This window comes from Quercus lobata, chromosome 8 (assembly GCF_001633185.2).
Source record: "Quercus lobata isolate SW786 chromosome 8, ValleyOak3.0 Primary Assembly, whole genome shotgun sequence".
NCBI lineage: Eukaryota > Viridiplantae > Streptophyta > Magnoliopsida > Fagales > Fagaceae > Quercus > Quercus lobata.
Genome location: NC_044911.1, coordinates 56,090,970 through 56,112,044, shown reverse-complemented (window position 1 = coordinate 56,112,044; position 21,075 = coordinate 56,090,970). Strand labels below are relative to the sequence as shown.

At 30.4% G+C, this 21,075-nt stretch overlaps 1 protein-coding gene across 1 annotated transcript; it reads left to right on the top strand.

The window, feature by feature from the left end:
• Positions 1-2,316: 2,316 nt before the first annotated feature.
• LOC115958257 (chorismate synthase, chloroplastic) lies at positions 2,317-8,583 on the top strand. The gene is made up of 13 exons (XM_031076663.1): positions 2,317-2,672; positions 3,092-3,242; positions 3,425-3,501; positions 3,605-3,663; positions 3,783-3,866; positions 3,959-4,051; positions 5,007-5,087; positions 5,641-5,772; positions 5,913-6,015; positions 6,172-6,266; positions 6,372-6,437; positions 6,780-6,864; positions 8,072-8,583. Exons 1-13 carry the CDS (start codon positions 2,543-2,545, stop codon positions 8,212-8,214), a joined length of 1,299 nt encoding a protein of 432 aa, XP_030932523.1. The 5' UTR covers positions 2,317-2,542; the 3' UTR covers positions 8,215-8,583.
• The last annotated feature ends 12,492 nt before the right edge of the window (positions 8,584-21,075 follow it).

Here is a 21,075-nt window from a genome sequence, read left to right as displayed (position 1 = left end):
TTGTTGGCACTGAGCATGCACATCCGAATTGATGCAGTGTGGGCGTGTAGAAGCAGAATCTGTAACACACAATTACTACAATTCTTCCACGAAACCTAAGTTCTACAAGAACACTAGGCTAGTAGGCAAAATAATAGAGAACACATCTCTAACAAACTTTTATTAATCAACGCATAACAATAATAATCAACCATTCTATAAAGAGTATTTATAAGAATAGAATTTCTCCTACTCCTTTTTGGAAAAGAAATAATAAACTTACTTCTACTTGAGAAAGGAAAAACAATTTAACTAGGAAAAGAAAAGTAATTAAATCCTAATTCAACTAGAAAAAAGAAAACAACATAAAATATTAAAATATTTTATTTTTCCTTAACCAATTTGCATCATTCTCTCAGGATTGGGGAAAACTCGTCCTCAAGTTTTGTGGCAATCTTCCACGATCATTGGAACCCCGAATAATCCTCTCCATCCTATTCTTCTGTGCAAGACAAGACGAATCAATATGCTACTTATCAATCTTTTCTCACTCATAATGAATCTTGATGTATGGATTTTTATTCTTGACCTCTTTTGCACAGCGGGATATATGAAGCAAGTACTAAAAAAGAATCCATGCACACATCCAAAAACTTCATATTTTTTCCTCCACAAAGATTACTTAAAATCACTCGTTCACGCCTCTTATTGACCTCTATCAATTCTTGTTTAATAAAATCCTCCCAAAAGGGATCAATAACCTTTTGTTTTTGAATGTCAAAAGTCTCATCAACGATGTGAGTTATGGGCTCATCTTATATATATATGACTTTATTTTTATTAAGATCAATCTTTTCTCCTTGACTAAAATATTCAGGATAGTCATCATAAATTGGTGGAGAATCCCAATCTACTAGACAAACTCTTTCAATATATTCATCATCCTCTTTGATATCGCAACCCTCCTGCTCGATATCAAGATCCTCCTCCTCCTCCACAAAACATGGATTTGGATGGTAGTTTTGAGGTTGACTTCCAACGGCTAAGACGGTGAGTTGCTTTGAAAGCGCATCAAACCACTCCTCTATTTGTTGAAAGAACGCCTCTAATTGCGCATTGCGTGCAACCTCATCGCATTCATACACGTCATCTATGGCAACAGGTTTTCCCCCATGTACTCCTCTTTGCGCCATAGTAGGAACCTAGCCTGGCTTTGATACCAACTGATGCAACATGGGCGTGTAGAAGCAAAATCTGTAACACACAATTACTACAATCCTTCCATGAAACCTAAGTTTTACAAGAACACTAAGCTAGTAGGCAAAATAATAGAGAACACATCTCTAACAAACTTTTATTAATCAACGAATAACAACAATAATCAACCCCTCTATAAAGAATATTTATAAGAATAGAATTTCTCCTACTCCTTTTTTGAAAAGAAATTATAAACTTACTTCTATTTGAGAAAGGAAAAACAATTTAACTAGGAAAAGAAAAGCAATTAAAATCCTAATTCAACTAGAAAAAAAAAACAACATAAAATATTAAAATATTTTATTTTTCCTTAACCAATCTGCATCACGAGTTTACATAAAAATGTCTATTTTACCATTTAAAATGATTACTTTATCTATTATACCATTCTACTTTACAATACATCCAATATCCCAATCTCTATGCTTTTACCACTTCATTTAAATATTATTTTTTTATTTGCTATTTATTTGAAAGGGAGAGGGTGTTAAGAGAGAGAAAAAAAAAGTAATAAAAAAGGTTAATAATTGTTTATTGAAAGAGAGAGACAATAAAATATACTAATATATTGGTTTTACCATCTAGCTACAATAATTTGTATATATACATACTACTATTCATGGTTGCTAAAAAATTTTAACAATACACACCTAAGTCCATTATTTACACTATTTTCATTGTGCATCATTTACTATAGATCGCATCACATTGATAATTATTATATGATTCTCAAAAAAAAAAATTGACATTCAAGATTCGAATCTTACATGTTATAATTATACATAAATAAATTTATGAAATGTTTTACTAATATATGCCTTTAAGGCATATGTTAGTAAATCATTTTAGAAAAAAAAATTCTGAAAATTGAAAAAGTTGTCAAACTTTTTGACAGTTTTTTCAATTTTTAATAAAATTTTATCTAAAACGGATGGTTAATATATGCCCTTAATTGGACCCATTTATGAAAATAAATTAAGAAAAATACTGTGGACAAGTTATTGTTGCTCATATTTTATAAACGTTATATAACATCAGATCATGTCCTCAAAAATGAAAATAGTCCCGTACACCTACCCCCACATCGTGGTTTCTGGTGGTGACCAGTAGTGACCACCAAACCCATAAGAGAGAAACAATTACCAAAAGAAAGGAAGGAAAATGAATGATTTTTAGAGGGTAGGTGGCTACTTGCTTATTCTATAAACAAGTAAACAACGACTTCCTATTCATATAAGCCACCAAATTCACCAACCATCTCTCTCTCTCTCTCTCTGTTTCTCTCTGTGTTGTGAGAGAGTGATCCATGGCTTCTTCATCTCTCTCAACTAAGCCATTTCTCGGGTCCTCTAGAACCCACAGCTTCTCTCGATTGCCCTCAGATCTTCGTCCCTCTCCACACATCTCTTTCCGTTCATCTAAACTCAAGAAGCTCCGTCAGTCGCTCTCTCTTTTTTCTGCTTTAATATTATGCAAGTTTGACATTTTTACTTTAAGCTTTAGTGATTACTCTATATGTTTCAATATGGTTTCTGAATGTTTTTTTCATATGCAATGCCAATTGATAACTATTGCTGAGTGTATTTTTTTTTTCCAGTCTTAAGGCCTAGAGTTCCCAAAACTTATGCCCATGTGTAAAAATATAAACTTTGGTACAATTTTCTTCTACCCAAGTTTATAAAAGTGGTTATTTCTTTGACTTATGCTCTGGTTTGAATTGGGTTGAACCCAATTTGCTTTTAGAATAGGATTTGATATGACAGATTTGGGTTGTTTGATTTAACAATAATGGGATTGGAGAATAGGACTAAAAGTTGAAATTTTGGATTCTGACATGGTTATTGCTGAATCACAGAGATTCAGGCTGCTGGTAGTACATATGGAAACTATTTTCGTGTAACAACTTATGGAGAATCTCATGGAGGTGGTGTTGGTTGCATCATTGATGGATGCCCTCCAAGACTTCCCTTATCAGAAGCTGATATGCAAGTTGAACTTGACAGAAGGTATTGGTTGTTGTAGTCTTAGCTTTTGCTCTATTCATTGCTGATGATAATGTGTCCTTTACTTACATGATATGCCTTTGTTGCGTGTTGGAAGAAGTAGTTATGGTTACTGGGGTACTGATATCTTTTGATGATGAAAATTTTCTTTTTGAGGATTAATTTGTAGAAGTTGTTGTGTCCAGGAGGCCAGGTCAGAGTCGGATTACTACGCCAAGGAAGGAGACCGATACGTGCAAAATACTTTCAGGCATTTCTGAAGGTTAAGATTTTTGTTTTGGTTATTATTCAGATAAATTTTGCTTTTGTGGTGCTCGGCTAAAATTCTTGTTATTTTGGTTGTATGCATGATTTGTCTACTGCAGAAGTAACTACCGGCACACCGATATCTGTATTTGTGCCCAATACTGATCAGAGAGGAAATGTGAGTATTTGATGCTAGATTATAAAGTCATAATAGGTGTGAGGAGGAAATGTTTATGAAGATAAACAACTGCTTTGGAGGGTTAACATATTTTTGGCATTTCCTTATAAAATTTTCAGGATTACAGCGAAATGTCAATGGCCTATAGGCCTTCTCATGCTGATGCTACTTATGACATGAAATATGGTGCAAGAGCAGTGCAGGTAATGTCTTTTGGCATTGAAGTTTAATGGTGCTAAGCGCATTTTGGTAATTTATTTCACCTAATTTATCTAAATTTAATTTGTAAATGAAGGGTGGTGGTAGATCTTCAGCAAGAGAAACTATTGGAAGAGTTGCTGCTGGGGCTGTTGCCAAGAAAATCCTTAAGACTCTTGCAGGAACTGAGGTGTGTTTATTTTGTCGAGTTGCAGGCTCAGACTCTCTCTGTATCCTGTTTCTTTATGATTACAAGGACTCTCTGTGTAATGCAAACACCTTGTTGTTGATTTTTGTGAATCTGTTCTCTCCTTGGTGTGTTTGTCTATTAATGTAGTTCCTTTCATGTGTAATTTTTGAATTAATTGCATACTCACTTTATTGAATACTTGTTAGTATTGAAAGGAAAATCATGATTATAATATGTGAAAAATTGTGACTTGTCCCAAAAGCGTAAGCTATTAGGAAATGATGAATTTAATCACGTAACTATAATTCTAAAACACTCCCACTCACCTATGGGCCTAAACTCTTCCTTGGTAAGTGGGGTCCAACACGAGGGATTCTTAACTTTTTATAAGGGAGGTAAAGTAGAGACATAGTTCAAACCTAGACCACCTGCTATGATACCATAATAACTTACCACTTATCCCAAAAGGTTAAGTTGTTAGGAAAGAGTGAACTAAATCACTTAACCATTATTTATTGAACTTGGTTCCTCTTATAAAAAATGTGGTTGATCCTGATTTTTTGATGAGGATATACATGGAGACAACTCCAATTTAAATGGGATTAAGGCTTAGGTTGAGTTTTTTGATAGGTAGATAGTGGGGGAGGAAGAGGTGGGGTTTGAAACACAGACACGAGGCACCATGAAGGATGCCATTACCACCGGGGTATCATTGAACCCCAAATTAAGGTGTAGTTGAGTTGACGAGTTAATTCCACATACCAAAAACGAAAATGCAGGTTGGCTCAGAGAAGTTTAAATTTGAACGGATGCTGACATTGGAAACTTACTATAAATTCACACACACATGTTTATTAATTGGTATCTCTTAATTTCCCTAGGCGTGTTTCTGTTGGTTGGGTGATACAAATGTTATTGTCTTCCTTTTCTAACACCTTTTTTCCCTTGTCTTCAGATTCTTGCTTATGTCTCTCAAGTTCACAATGTTGTACTTCCTGAGGATTTGGTTGATCCTTACACTCTGACTCTTGATCAGGTAATAACTGATGTTAGGTTTAAGATCATTTTGTTGTAATCCATCCAAAGCAATAAAAGTATGAATGTTGTTTTGACACGTGGGAGCTAGTTTCCTTGGATGTCTCATGAATTTTTGGTATGTCTGTCAACTGAAATGCTATGGATTCCTCTAAAACTGCAATGCTTTGCACTGATATGAGATAAATGTTTGTATTGCCAAAATTTAGCTTTTGTTTCATGAATCTATACTTTCTCTGATGGTATGTTAATTAAATAGTTAGTGCTTCACACTGTACATTTCTGTGGAAATGCCTGTAAAATTCTTGTAGTTTATTGATGGAATCACCCTTAAGGTGAACTAATTAAAACCTAATCTAATTTAATTCTAACTGTGAAAGATATTAATGTTAGAATATGAAGCTTGTTAGGGTTATCTAGCATGACTTGAACAGAAACACTGTTGATAGTTTTAATGACAATTCTTAACATTCATCCTTGTAAGGACAACATACATGAATTCAATCTCTCATAAATTCATTAGCCTGACTATATCCTGTATGAAACATTACCAGATTGAGAGTAATATTGTTAGGTGCCCAAATCCAGAATATGCTGAAAAGATGATTAATGCTATAGATGTTGTCCGTGTGAGAGGGGATTCTGTTGGTGGTGTTGTCACTTGCATTGTGAGGAGATGCCCACGAGTAAGAACTCTTTCTCTCTCTCTCTCTCCCCCCCCTCCCCCCCCCTCTCTTTCCTCTCCTCTGGGCCATGTGGTATGTGCATGTGTTTTTCTTAATTTTTTATAAAGCTTTTACTGAAGGTAGAAATTACTTTATTGCAGGGGCTTGGTTCACCAGTCTTTGACAAGCTTGAAGCTGAGCTGGCTAAAGCTGCTATGTCATTACCTGCAACAAAGGGTTTCGAATTTGGCAGTGGCTTTGCAGGTTGAGAAACTTACATTGCACTTTGAGCACAATTTCCTTCACAGTTCTTAAACTGACCTGGGTCACAGGAGAATTTTTACTTGAGAGGATATTATTTGCATGGGATTATTGCATCTTGAGTGTGTTCTAGCAGTTTGACTCTGAAAACCTTTGTAGGTACGACCTTGTGTGGGAGCGAACATAATGATGAGTTCTTCACTGATGAACATGGAAGAATCAGAACAAGAACAAACCGCTCTGGTGGGATTCAGGTACGTATTGTATAATTGAATTAGTTTTAACTTTTAAGATGTAGAGTGAATTCTCTATCTGTCTCTTTGAGATGGTTCATTGAGATGGCTTATGTTGACAAACAGGGAGGAATATCAAATGGGGAAATCATAAATATGAGAATAGCTTTCAAGCCAACGTCTACCATTGCAGTAAGCTCTCTCTCTCTCTCTCTTACAGACACGCTTGCATGTGCGTAATAAACACTGTTATGCTTGATTATTCTTTTTTGAGCTGCCCAATTCACTTGCATGTGATTTTTATTTATTTTTAAATGATATTCTTGTTGGGGCTCATAGAGCTGTAGGTTATAAACCTAATGTACCTTCCTTTGGAATGTATGTCACAAAGTAAACCCACTGGTTCTACTGATTCGTTGTTTGAAAAGCAACTTTTTGTATGGATGCAGCATATTTTCACCTTACATGGCATTTCATGTTAGCTTTCTGAGATAAATAATATCAATTGGTATATATATATTGATGCTTGTGCAGAGGAAGCAGCACACAGTGACTCGAGAGAAAAAAGAAACAGAACTCATTGCTCGTGGCCGCCATGATCCTTGTGTTGTTCCACGAGGTATTTCCCTGTTTGCTAGATCAAATTTATTCATCACCTTTAATATATATATATATATATATATATATATATCCCGAAAAGATGATGATCCTTCATATCATAGTGACCAGGATCCCCCCCCCCCCCCCCCCCCCTCTCTCTTTTCTTAATGATTTACATCACATTATTTATAAAGTGGTTAGAGACTAGTCCACAAAGGGCAGAATATGTGGATATGGAGATTTATAGAAACTCCCAAAATTTGAAAACTGTGATATACTGATATTGCAATAGCAACAAAGCTTTAGTCCCTAAATTTTGGAGTAAGCTATGATTTCTAAACAGACTAATCGAAGTGGGCCACATGTATTATTCTCCTCCAATACAGTGCATCCTTAGTAGGGTACGCCCCAACTTCTATTTGTAATGGATCCATTCATAAAAGAAGTGACTGAATTTATGTTGGTGGCCAACCTACTACAATCCTCATTTTTAGGCTTAGAACTGGTTATGAGCAAAATACACGTGTAATTAGAATTTGAAAACTGTGATGTGATCATCAATAGGTTTGAGTCTTTCTTTTTTATTTATTTTTTACACCTGGTGTGTTTTGAAATCACGACCTATCCCACCGCCTTGCTCTTACAAGAGGAGGATGTGCCATCTGAATTAGAGCACTGTGACAAGAAAATTGGCAACACTTTTGGGTCTATTTTATTACCTTTATTGTTTTCCCATAAATTTATTTGATGGAAATAAATTTCCCAGTTAAGTTTTTTGTCTGTTTGGTTGGGATGGAGATGCAGCGATACCAATGGGAGAAGCCACTAATAGCCATGGTGCTTGTGGATAAATTGACGGCTCAGTTATCACATTATCTAAAAGCACCAAATTGCCAATAAACTTTAGCTTAAATGGCATCTTCTCCCTCCATACAAATAGGATGGAGGGTGAGGTTCTGGGTTTAAGATTCATTGTGTGCATAAATAATTTTCCTATTAGAACAGATAATCTCCCGGCACTCATTGAGAGCTTGATCTGGTGTAATATGGACAATGGCCAGAGTTGTTGAGAACTCTGATGGGGCATGCCATGATCATCACTAGTGACACGTCATTTTAACAGATTTTCATTAGATCAATTCATATCTCTTTCATGACATGTTTTTCCCTAAATTTATTTGGAACTAAATTGTTCATTTGTTTGGTTGGTTGGGATGGTGATGCAGCTGTTCCAATGGTAGAAGCGATGGTAGCACTGGTGCTTGTTGATCAATTGATGGCACAATATGCACAATGTAATCTGTTTCCAATCAATCCAGATCTACAAGAACCATTGTCATTGCCAAGGCTTGAGCCAGCCAATGTATAATTGTGAAAGATGACAAAGCACAGCTATAGCATTATATTAGCCATTGGCCTCCACTGAAATGTACTTCATCAGGGCAAATTTTCCTACCATACGTGAGAGACTTTCATGTCTATCTATCAGAAGGCTAGTTCAATGTTCGTTTTCTGCTTTTTTGGGTGTGTTTTCCCTATTTCCTAATCCATGAAATGCAGGGTTCGTGTTGTATGAAAAGGCGGGGTTCATATTGTAAGAATTGTTTGTTTTTCATTGTGCTTTATTGTTGACAAAAATTAAGATAATTTATTTTGTAAAAGTAATTTGAAATAATGAAAGTCTTGAGCCTTACGTTTACTGGGATCTAAAGGATTTGTAAAGAATCCAAATCCCTCATGCTATGGTTTTGTATCTATGCTGTTCTGTTTTTTACCTCATCAAACCTGTTGTAAGACTGTATTTTCCTGAATTGCACAAACCAGTTGTGAACTAAGTATCAAAGAGTGTATGGAGTGTGACCATGACCAAGAATTTTGCAGGTTATTGACATTGAACGTGGGGTTAATTAGGGTTTCAATCCTCCTAGCCCCATTTGTTGGCATAGATTTCCATTTTAAGTAATACCTTGAATCAATTTATACAGCTCCTCTTAGATGTAAATTTCATCACCAACACTGGTTTGCCTTAAAACATTTTGCATGTGTTCTTTGCATATTAATTAATAGGGTTGTTAACATTCAAGTTGTGAAGAAAACTAACAACGTGAAGATGGAGTTCCAAAGGTAGAAGGGTTGCTTTTGTTGACTATGAAGTGTAGTCTATGATAGTGATCTTTAGCTTATCAAAAAAATAAGATAGTGATCTTTCATGTATTGTTGTATTCTACACATAGGTGTATACAGTGGCCGCCCCTGGAATTTTTTTGAGGAGGGTTATTAAGAAATTTAAATTAAACAAAATTTAATAAAAAGAAAACTTGAATATATTGAGTTATTGACAAAAAAAAAAAAAAATACAAATACATGAAGTTTTACAATTTTTTTCTGTAAGTTTTTATATTTTAAAATTATTACAAGATAATTCATTATCGATTGTCATTATTTATTGCCAATGTGGGTGGGTGTGATAATTTTATTACTTTGTTAAGTTTGTATGACACATTTTTATTTTAATGCAATTGTCATTGTGTTTTTATAAAAATATTTTAAACTAAATAACAAAACTTAACCCTCTGACACTATTAATTATTGACCCACACAATTACACTCATTCATACATAAATAATACAAGAATCGTGCAGTTTGAAATAGAAAAGAACCATGAGAACTATGCAGTTCGACTTCGATTCACACAGGTCCATACTTTTTTTTTTTTTGGCATAGAGAGGTTCTTAAGATTAAAAGAACCACAAAAATGAGGGGTTTACGGTTAATTGGGACGGACCATACAGTTCGGTCCGAGTTTCAAAACCATACTCTGAAGCATACGTCATGAAAAACCGTGGTTAAATTGGATTAGGATTAAACAACAGATCTTGTTGTATATTTAATAGCCTACATTTTTTTTTTTTTTAATTTTATGAATTATTTAATAACGTACATGATCTAACAATATATTACATATTTATCAAAGTTTTCTTTTGTTTTTCTTTTATATTCTTTATTTGTATTTTACAAAACTACCTTTAAAATAATACTTATCCTATTAGAACCCAATTATGTAGAACTAGTATTACGCGTGGTGCATTGCGATTGGGCCATATTTAGCAGTGATTTCAACCAATAGAGATTAAAATATACTAGTTGAGTTCCCGCACGATGTGCGGTGTATCTTATTATTAGTTTTCTTCAATATTTCAATAAGTTTTGCCAAAAATCTTATAACTTAGCTAATTGGCACCTCAATTTCCAATAGAAACATTCATGATTTAGATCTCCACTTTCAATTATCGATGTATAAAAAAGATATTTCAATAAATTTCATTGTAAAAAATTATATCTTTAGTTATTTTATATATAGACAAAATAGAAATACACTAAGAGTAGTATAGTGATTTAATCATACTCTATATATATATGTGTGTGTGTGTGTGTGTGTGTGTGTGAGTGTGTGTGTGTGCGTGTGTTTACAAATTGAAAATTGCATGATATAATAGTTAATATAGATAGGCATGTTTCATGCCTACTAAAAAATGCTTATATCTTTCAATTTTTTATTTTTTATTATTATTTTTTATTTTTTTTACATTCATGATTGTGTCTTACTAAACAATTTCCCCCTTTTTGTTAGACATAGTTTCAATTGTTGCAAAAACAACTAAATTTGAGTAAAAATGCCGTATTTCAAATCAATTGTTCTCACATAAATTTTTTTTTTTTTTAAAAAAACCAATTGTTTCTCATATAAATCTTAGAAAAATGATATTAAAATTTCATTATACTTAAAATAATTAACATAAAAAAATAAACATATTTATTATATTAGTAATCTTTCTAATTACATAGAATACATATTACAATATTAGTTCCACACAAACACATACACACGCGCATGCACACACACAAAAGAGTTAGGAAATTTAAGGGATTAAGATTAATTTTAGTGAATTCACAAATATTTAATTTTTTTTTATGGTTTTTGTAACAATTGTTGTCAAAACAACTAAACATGAGTAAGAATGTCATTTTCTAAATTTATTATTATTATTCCAACTAAAAATTATTTTCTATATAGAGTTTATAAAAATAATCATATAAATTCATTTAATATAAATAATTAATGCACAACAATAGATAATTAATATATGCATTTACTCTATTGGCTAATTCAATAAGCTAATACTTTAATATAAATACAAACTTTGTTGAAGTAGAAAACTAAATAAAGAGAATTTCAAGGAATGCATCACATGGCACAACCTCGTACTCTCCAACATAAGGTCTCTACTTTTATATATACTAGTATTATGCCCATGCGTTGCACGGTATTAGTTATAAACTTTTAGTATAATTTTATTGAGAAATAATAATTTAATAATCACTTGAATCTAGATTATATAAATTGCATATAAATTATTGCTCTTAAAAGTATCAAACAATCACATAAAATATTTATATGAAAAAATTGCTAAATTTAATAATTAAAAACCTATGGAAACATAACCAATGCTATTTCATTTGCCAAAAAAATAAACATAATTCTCTTCTAACTTATTGGTTGTCTTATAATGACATTTTTGAAGCACACACATATAATATTACTAACAACAAAAATAAAAATGAGAAATAGTAACATAAAAATTTTACTATTAAAGAAAATTAATTTAATCTAATAATGCACATATAAGCATAACTCAAATACAACTTAGAAATAAAAAAGATGAAACCCTTGTTGTAGGAGGAAATACAAAATTTGATCATTCTTAAATAATAAATAGATAAAGCTTATGAGAGAAAAAAAAAAAAGGATGAGTACAAATAATTCATAAATGCAAAACCAAACAAAAGAAGAAGAAAAAAACTAAAAAATTTTTTGTAGGATAAAAAGGAAGAATAGTATAGCAATAGAAGGATAAATCTCCATACCTTTAAGTTTAACTCAAATAATAATTGATGCGGACAAATTATGAAGGTAAAATATTTATAGAAGAAGGTGAAATATTTATAGATGTTTATATAATAGATTTCATGGATTTAAAATTACCTTTTAATGACTCATAAGCAAAACCTTAAATAAAAAACATGCACACAAAAATAACAAAGAAGAGAAGCATACCTGTAATAATATGGATGGTGGCTTTGAGAAAGCATTCTACTACAAACAAAACCAACTCAAATAATAACTAATGTCGAACAGATCATAAATGTGAAATATTTATATAGGCTTATATAATGAATTTCATGGATTTAAAATTGACTTTATGACTCATAAACAAAACCATAGAACACAAACTTGTAATAATGTGGATGGTGGATTTGATAAAACATTCTACTACAAACAAAACAAATTCAAATAATAATTGATGTCTGACAAATCATAAAGGTGAAATATTTATAGTGGTTCATATAACTAATCTCATGGATTTAAAATTGCATTTATGACTCATAAGCAAAACCATAAAAAAAAAAAAAAAACAAAGAATAGAAACATGCCTGTAATAGTGTGGTTTTAATAAAGCATTCTATTGCAAACAAAAAGAGAGATACAAACTTATTATTAATAATGGGGAGAGAAAAAATTGATTAGAAAAATAAGTAGCGTTTCTATCTCCAAAAAATTTATTTAAAAAAAAAAAGAGGGTGTGGGGGGGAAGAAAGAAGCCCTAAATGAAGAAGTGGTGCATATAAATATATAAGAATACACTAAAAAAACCGTATATATAGAGAATTTTCAATTGTGAAGATATTAGATTTCTAATCAATTTAGGAATTATAAGAGAAATAGAATTATTAGGAAAAATATATGTATTAAAAAAAAAATTATCACAATTAACGTTTTAAAAAAAAGAACGAAAAGAAAAACTCATCACTTGGGATGCATGTTTATCCAAAAAACTTGGAAGTTAGGACTTGGTAGAGTTCTATTACACATAGAATTTCAAATTATATTGAAGTTAAATTATAAGAGAAATTATTAGATGGTTTGGTATTAAAGAAACACCTATCTTATGTGAAATTCTAATCAATTATATATATATATATATATATATATATATTGTTAAAAAATGTTTCTATCCAAAAAAAAAAAAAAAAATAGCGTGTATTTTTTTCTATAATTATTTATTATCTATAATTTTTAATTTTTAATAAAATACTAATGGTTATATGGTCCTAATCTAAGTAAATTACTTATCTTATCCATGTTTCCGAGGTTTTTTTATTTTTATTTTTATGTGTCTTATCATCTTAAATCTAAAAAAATTATGCAATATGGATTAGACCTTTTTTTTAGTGTAGTAATTAAAAAATAAGAAGAATTAGATTACACTATGTCTATGTTGCTGCATATCATTTTTAATTTAATATAAAATACTAATAGTTGCACAACCCTAATCTAAGTAAATTAGTTATCTTATCCATGTTTCCAAGGTTTTTATTTATTTAATTTTTTTTTACATGTCTTATCATTTTAATCTTAAAAAAAAAAAAAAAAAATTCTACAATATGAATTAGACCTCTTTTTTAGTGTAGTAATTAAAAAAATAAGAAGAATTAGATTACACTATTCCTATGTTGTTGCAATTTAAGATGAATTAGAACTTTTTTTTATTTTTTATTTTTTTTATATATATATAGTATACATTGCTACAATTTACGATGCATTAGACTATTTTTTTTATATATAAATGTTTTCGTTTTACGTGTAGTGTAGTAATTAAAAAATAAGAAAGTTGCTGCCTTTTTTTTTTGGGTAATACACTACATGTAGAAAAACAAGGACTACATGGATAAGATGAAGAATTTGGATTGTAATGAAATTAAGATTTTTATTAACTTAGAAATTATAGGAAAAGAAAAATTATATATATTTTAAAATTTAAAAAAATCTACAATATGGTAAAGCCATTTGGCGCATCCACGGCGTTTAAACCCAACTTCTATTATATTATAATATACTAGTCGCTAACTTGTGCTATGCACAGGAACCTACTTATTTGTGAGGTAGACTAAAATAATTTTATAAAATCTTAAATTGATTAAGAAATTACACCATTGCATGATTTACTCTTGTATGACTTTAATTTGTGTTACAATTTGATGAAGAAGTCATTGCTTGAACGTGCAATATACTACAAAAAATAACACAAAAATCCAGATATTAAGAATCAGATGATTCATTGTTTAGAAATTATTGAAACAAAACAAAATATATATGACTAAACAATAGAGAAATATAAGAGAAAGATGGGTTATATTCAAAAGAATTGTCCATAGCTATAACTATTGAAAGGAATCAAAAGATTCAGAGCCTACAATATATATATATGTGGCACCCAGCTCCGCCAAGAAGAGCTTACTTGCTATAAGGTTTGGGGTTTGCAATTAATTTATAAGTGGGCTTTCTATCAATCCTGCGAATTGGGCTTCAAGCTGACTCCCTGTTGCCCAAGATGAGATTATTAACAGCCCCCCTTTTACCTCCAAACCTTTTTCTATGCCTTACCTTCTCTCCTCTTTCTCCCTCCGCTGCTAAATCAACCTCTAGCTCTCTTAAGTGGTGCAACCTCACTTTCTGTTCTTTCTCTCTCCTTTACCACAAAACTCTCATCTGCCCCCTCTTGAGTGCCTTTCTCCTCCTTATATAGCTTCTCCTAAGTAGGGATGTAATCATTATGGTCTCACCACTTTTGATGCATTCCCACTTCAGTTGGAATCCCAAGAAAGCATCATTCCTTTTGAGAATTCCATTGAAACTTGTTCCAAACGTCAAACATCGTTCGGCAGCGAATTCTCCAATGGCACTATCAATCCTTAGTTACCGACCCTACTGTGCTCACACCTTATTCCGATTTCCTTATCATTAATCAGTGTTAAGCTGACCACATAGGGACTTCCTCAGGTGATTATTCCTTTGACCCATCATCCAAGCTTCTGGGCTGTGCCTGGAGTGATAGGGCCCAAATTCGACTTCCTTCACCCAGGCCATACTTGGCTTCTCTAACGTGCCTTGGGCCTTAGTTTGGGTTCTAGTAGGATGGACCGACCTGCATTTTCCGGGCCCAATCCCCTACAATATATGTGTGTGTGTGTGTGTGTGTGTGTGTGTGTGACTACACAAATTCAGATGTTAAAACTTCCAAAACGCCAAAAAAGATATATAATTAAATAATAAGTTATTGAAACAATTCAAAAAATATATGACTATTCAAAAGGGAAATATAAGATAAAGAAAAAAGTACACGAACCCATAAAGTAATAAGTTTTAAATTTTAATGGGTCTAAACTTTAAACGAACCTTATCAGTTGGGTAGTAGCCCACGTTGAAATAATGAAAGCCATACTTCCTTTTAATATATCGTATGTAAGTTTTTTGCCCAAGAAATTAACATACTTTCATATTGTGAGGTGAAGCAAAGACAACCTTAAATTTCAATTATTGCAAGCTTTTTTATCTTGTAAAAAAAGGTTAAAGAGAGTTTGGGGGCTCATGTATGAAAATTATTTTTTTTAAAATACATGAAAAACCATAAAATAAAGTTTTTTTAACAAAGTAAAGGAGAAGAAAATAACAGAAGAAGAGCTTATACCTTTACTCGCTTTAAAAAAAAAATATTGGAGTTTGCACTGCTTTTATAGTATTCATGATTAACTTCACAAATTTGGAGATAAATTATCAATGTTTGAGTTTGAGTTTAAGTTGGACTTGTTAGTTGTTAGAGAGATAGAGTTTCACTCCTTATTAAGTTTGGACTAAATAAAAATAATTTTATTTAAAAAAAAATGATAATGATGAGTTTGAGTTTAAGTTGGACTTGTTAGAGAGATAGAGTTTCACTCCTTGTTAAGTTTGGACTAAACAAAAATAATTTTATTTAAATATTGTGCTGACATGGAAAATTGTGAGAGTTTTAAAAGTTTCGGTTATATATATATACTAGTCGCTAACCCGTGCGATGCACGGAAAAGTTATTAACTATGAAAAAAAAATTCAACAATGAATAATTAGACATTTTGCTAATTAGTATTTTTTTTTTAAATGAAGAAATATTTAACTTCTATACTTTTGCAAAACTCCCAATAGTTATGTATATTTATATAGACACACTCATAACTAATATAAACTGCAAAGATATAAACAAAGACCATGTTTTGAGGAATAATTAATTGAAATTAATCCAAACAAATAATTAATCAACCAAAAATCACATGAACCTAAATAAAAAACATTTAAGGTGAAAAATTAAGATCAACCTACTGAAACGCAAATACTAAAAACTTCAAACCTAAAACTTCAAAATTTATAGAATCCCCAAATTCTACTTCAAAACCAACCAAATTCAACAAATTTATATATAATATACCAAATAAAAATTTATCAAAAGACATAGGTTGCAGCTTTGATTTTTCTCCAAAAAATTAGAGATGCTTTATTTGCCATATACAATATAAAATAATTAATAGAAATTCCAACCCAAAAACCAAACCCACAAAAACAATGTAAATATAAATGTGGAGATTAACCCAAATGCTCAAAAGAAAATCAATTCTAAGCATAATAAAAGAATAAGATAGAAAGAAAAGTTCATGCACATGTGAAAGCAAATAAGAAATTTGACATAAAAGATAAAATTCATTACTAACAATATAAACAAATATCCACATATGTTGAATTGAAATTCTATTAATAATAATATAAAGGTGGTAATTGTTTTTTGAGTCCTATTTTCAACGTGAGTCCTTTTTTTTTTTTTTAGTCCTATCAGAATTTTTTGTTTTATTTATTCAAATAATATTGATGTGAAAAATTGTAGTGAAATTGAGAAAGAAAGACTTACCCCACTCTTATTAAACTGATCATAATAGCGCTTGATTTCTTCATCGGTCATTTCACGCTTTGCTATATATTCATATACTTGGCCATCAATTATGACCCTTTTTTCAAACTTACTGCCCATTCATGCAATCGTAGTCTAGGCTGAATTGGAGATCAGTTTCTGGGTTTGTTTCTGTTTGTGCAAAAGCGTGAGAGTGAGAGAATGAAAGGAGATTGGGAGATAAATCATAAAACTATTGTGTTTGTGGATGTGGGATGTGCTGTGCTCTTCTTGAGCCGAAAATTAGTAGTATTTATATGTTATCTCTTGCATGTATTAGACTTTGAATGATAAACAACCTCTTTTTATTTTTTTCAATATTTATCTTTCTTGGATGTATTAAAATTTGAATGATAGACAATCTCTTTTTAGGAGGGGAGATAATGATGAGTTTGAGTTTAAGCTAGACTTATTAGAAAGATAAAATTTTACTCTTTGTTAAATTTGGATTAAACAAAAATAATTTTATTTAAATAAAATGATAATTTTATTTAAATATTGTACTGACGTGGAAAATTGTAGGAGTTTCAAAGACTTCGGTTTTATATATATTTATTTAAATGTTGTGTTGACGTGGAAAATTGTGGGAGTTTCAAAGGCTTCGGTTTTATATATATATATATATATAGACTAGTTAAATTCCCGTGCGGTGCACAGTTTTATCATAAACTTATAGAATATAAATTTTATTTGATAAACAATAATCTCTCAAATAATTATTATAATAATAAAAGGAAAAAATTGTTTTGGTATAATAACTATCAAATATAAAAAGATAACACCTAATAAAAAATTATTATTTTGTAACCTACTAATTGTTCTCTAATGAGAATTTTGTATCTTTGGGAGATTGTTGAATACCTCTTTGTACACTATGTTTTTGTTTCTCATTTTTCTTTATTATAAAAATTTTTGTCATTGTTCTTTATTATAAAATTTTATGATTGATAAAAAATCATGTCAAACCATATTTAATGGTTGATAATAAAAAAAAAACAAAAAAGAAAAACTAAATGGATAGATTGACTTCTTTTATAGATCAAAGTGTACAACTCTAATAGTTAGCCAAAGCTATTTCAATTAGGAAAAAAATAAATCAAATTGTTACGAACAATTTATAATCAAATTTATATGAAGACATGCTTAATAGTAAGCTAAAAAGAAGATTTTTCTCTAAATCAAAATTGAGAGGATGAAAGCAATATATCACCATCAGAACCCATGTCATAAAACAAAAAATAATTTAAAAAATCATGCCTAAGCATATTTAATGATTAATTCTCAAACCAGAATCAGATAAATTGTATAAAACATAAGCAAATTAGGTTAAACAAAAAACAAAAACAAAAAAAATACACAAAACCTATTCAATTTAATGAAAAAAAAAATTAGAGTAAACAAATATATACTTGAAAGGTTGTAGGTAGAAGAAGATATCAGAATAAAGAAAAAAACTGTATGGTACATATTCATTATGAATTATTTAGTATATATACACTCCACATTAAAGAAGTTGATATGAACAAAAAGTCTAATGTTAGTCTAATTTGTGGCAAGAGGAAATTCAAAGAATTTAGTATTTTATTTAAATACTAAGAGTAGTTGCTGTTTTTTTTTTTTTTTTTTTTTTTTTTTTTTTTACCATGTACTACCTTGTTTTTTTTTAAAAAAAAAACTGTACAACGTTGCTTCTTTTTTTTTTTTTTTTTTTTTTTTTTTTATGTGAGGTAATATAATTTAAATTAAAAAATAAGGATTAGTTGAAGATTTTGGATTGTAATCAAATTGATATTATTTATCAACTTATAAATTATAATCAGAAAATAATTAGATGAAGAATTTGGATTATAATCAAATTATCAACTTAGAAATTATAGAAGAAGATAAGAACAAAAAAAAATGTCTATTTTTTTTTAAATCTAACAAAATTTCTGCAAATTGGTGGAGAGAGAGAGAGAGAGAGAGAGAGAGAGAGAATTTTCAATTGTGAGGAAATTAGATTTCTAATCATTCTAGGAATTATAAGAGAAGAAGAATTAACTTAGGATGTATGTTTATCCAAAAATATATATATCATATAAATTAAATGAAATAATTTAGAAGTAATTGTCTCAAAAAAAAGAAGAAGCAAAAATGTCATATAGATTGAATACGTTGCTTTTTTTTTTTTTTTTTTTAAAAAAAAAATTTGTGTACTATGTTTTTTTTTTCTTACATATAGTAATATAATTCAAATAAAAATAAGGGATTAGATGAAAATTAGAAGTAATTATCTCAAAAAAAAAAATGCAAAAATGCTGTTTTATTAGTAATATATAACCTTTTTTATATATAAAATTTTCCTTTTTACTTGTAGTGTAGTAATTAAAAAATAAGAAAATTGTTGTTTTTTCTTTATAATACACTACACATAAAAAATAAGGATTACATGGATAAAATGAAGAATTTAGGTTATAATCAAATTAAGATTTTTATCAACTTAGAAATTATAGGAGAAGAAAATTTATATATATATATATATTTTTTTAAATCTAAAAATCTAAAAAAAATTCTACAATATGGTGAAGCCACTTGGTGTAACCACTAATAAAAGTTGGGTTTAGAAGCCATGGTTGTGCCACGTGGCTTCACCAAATTGTAGAAATTTTGTTAGATTTTTAAAAATATATATTGTAGGGACACGATTAGTAGACCAAGCCCAAGATGTATGGGATCTTGACCCAATGAGTCCAGTACAATAAATTTGTAGAGAGTGGGTCGAAGAATTAGGCCCTAATGAATTTGACAACGGCTAGTATGGATTTAAAAGGTGATCAAGCAAGAACAAAGAAAATAAAGTTGAATGAATTCACTGTCCGAGGAGGTATTTTTCCATACAAAACAATAACAGTTGAGTATAAGTATAATTTTGATTGCTACAGTATTCTTTCTCTATTTTTCCAATCCCCTCCTCATGGAGGGTCTCTTACATTATATAGCTCCCATTGGGACCATCTTCACCCTACACTTGTTTGATCATCTAAGACCTTACTTGAGTGTCTGTCCTATCAGACACCCTCTTTGGCTTTCTGTGAGTTGTGGTAGTTAAGGCAGCACTGTTCAGGGGTCTTCTCCACATAAATATGGCTAGGAAAGTAGCTACAATGCATTTAATGTGGTGATAGCAGCTTTATATTAGATATTTTTGGGTTCTCATCCTTTCTGTAGGTTTATGAGGCACGTCTTTATTGTTGGAGCTCCCTGGAAGGTCCCCTTTATTATTAGAATACACATTTGAGCTGTGTTTAGCTTATCCGAGGGGATATACCTCCTCGGACCACCTTTCCATTTGTACTCTACTCATGGAGTTATGGTTTTAAATCATCCACTTCTATTTATTCGTCCCTGAACCAACCAATGTCCTTGGCCAAAGCCCAAGGCCTAGTATACAATTTTGGGCCCTTGTCCCTACATATATAATTTTTTTTTTTTTTTTTTGTTCTTATCTTCTTCTCCTATAATTTCTAAGTTGATAAAAATTTCAATTTAAATACAATCCAAATTCTTCATATAATCCTTTTATTATTAATTTATCTATAATTTCTAAGTGATTCATTTTATTAGCAGTAGGAGATCTACTTCATTTATGATTTATGAGTTCTAGCATTCCCGGGGATTAGAATTTTGGTTTCACACTTATTGTTCATATCAACATTAATTAAAAAAAAAAAAAATCATAGTACACGTATACAACTACTAATATCAACCTTTAATTCTATTTTTTATTTTTTTTTTATACACCTCATGGATAGACACAAAATTATAATTGTTCTTATTGATTTTTTCTATATGTCTCTATCAATTTTTAGATAAATACAAAAACTTAGTTGTTGTTATCTTTTGTTTAAGTTATATATAAAACTGAAGTCTCTAGAGCTCTCACAATTTTCCACGTTACACCTATTTTCTTTTTCTTTTTCTTTTAAGTTTTATATCTTATATATTTATTATTTCTCTTCAACGTGTAATTATCTTATCAAGTGCTACAATAGTTTAATTTAAGTAAAACTCTATTAGATATATGTTTGAAGAGCTTGAAAATTCTACTTCAACTAAAATTCTATATCATCATTTCTCTATTGTAATTAATATTTTACTATGTTATTAAGTACTATGATTAGTATCCCATGCGAGATTTGACTTTCTAACAAGCCACAAAGGAGTAATTAGAGCAACTACATCAGTGACTTTCTATTTTATACACGTACTTTTACAAAACACTCACATCAGTCTATCTATTCTAAACATTTATTCAATAAAATATTCATTTTTTTATGCTATCATCTCTCTTACAAACCCAACACAATCTAGCCACC

Bases quoted from the DNA above. Each gene is read 5' to 3' on its own strand.
- LOC115958257 (XM_031076663.1), top strand. From the start codon at position 2,543: ATGGCTTCTTCATCTCTCTCAACTAAGCCATTTCTCGGGTCCTCTAGA. The intron at 5,088-5,640 runs GTAATAACTGAT...AAACATTACCAG, and splicing joins ACACTCTGACTCTTGATCAG to ATTGAGAGTAATATTGTTAG. The intron at 5,773-5,912 runs GTAAGAACTCTT...ACTTTATTGCAG, and splicing joins TTGTGAGGAGATGCCCACGA to GGGCTTGGTTCACCAGTCTT.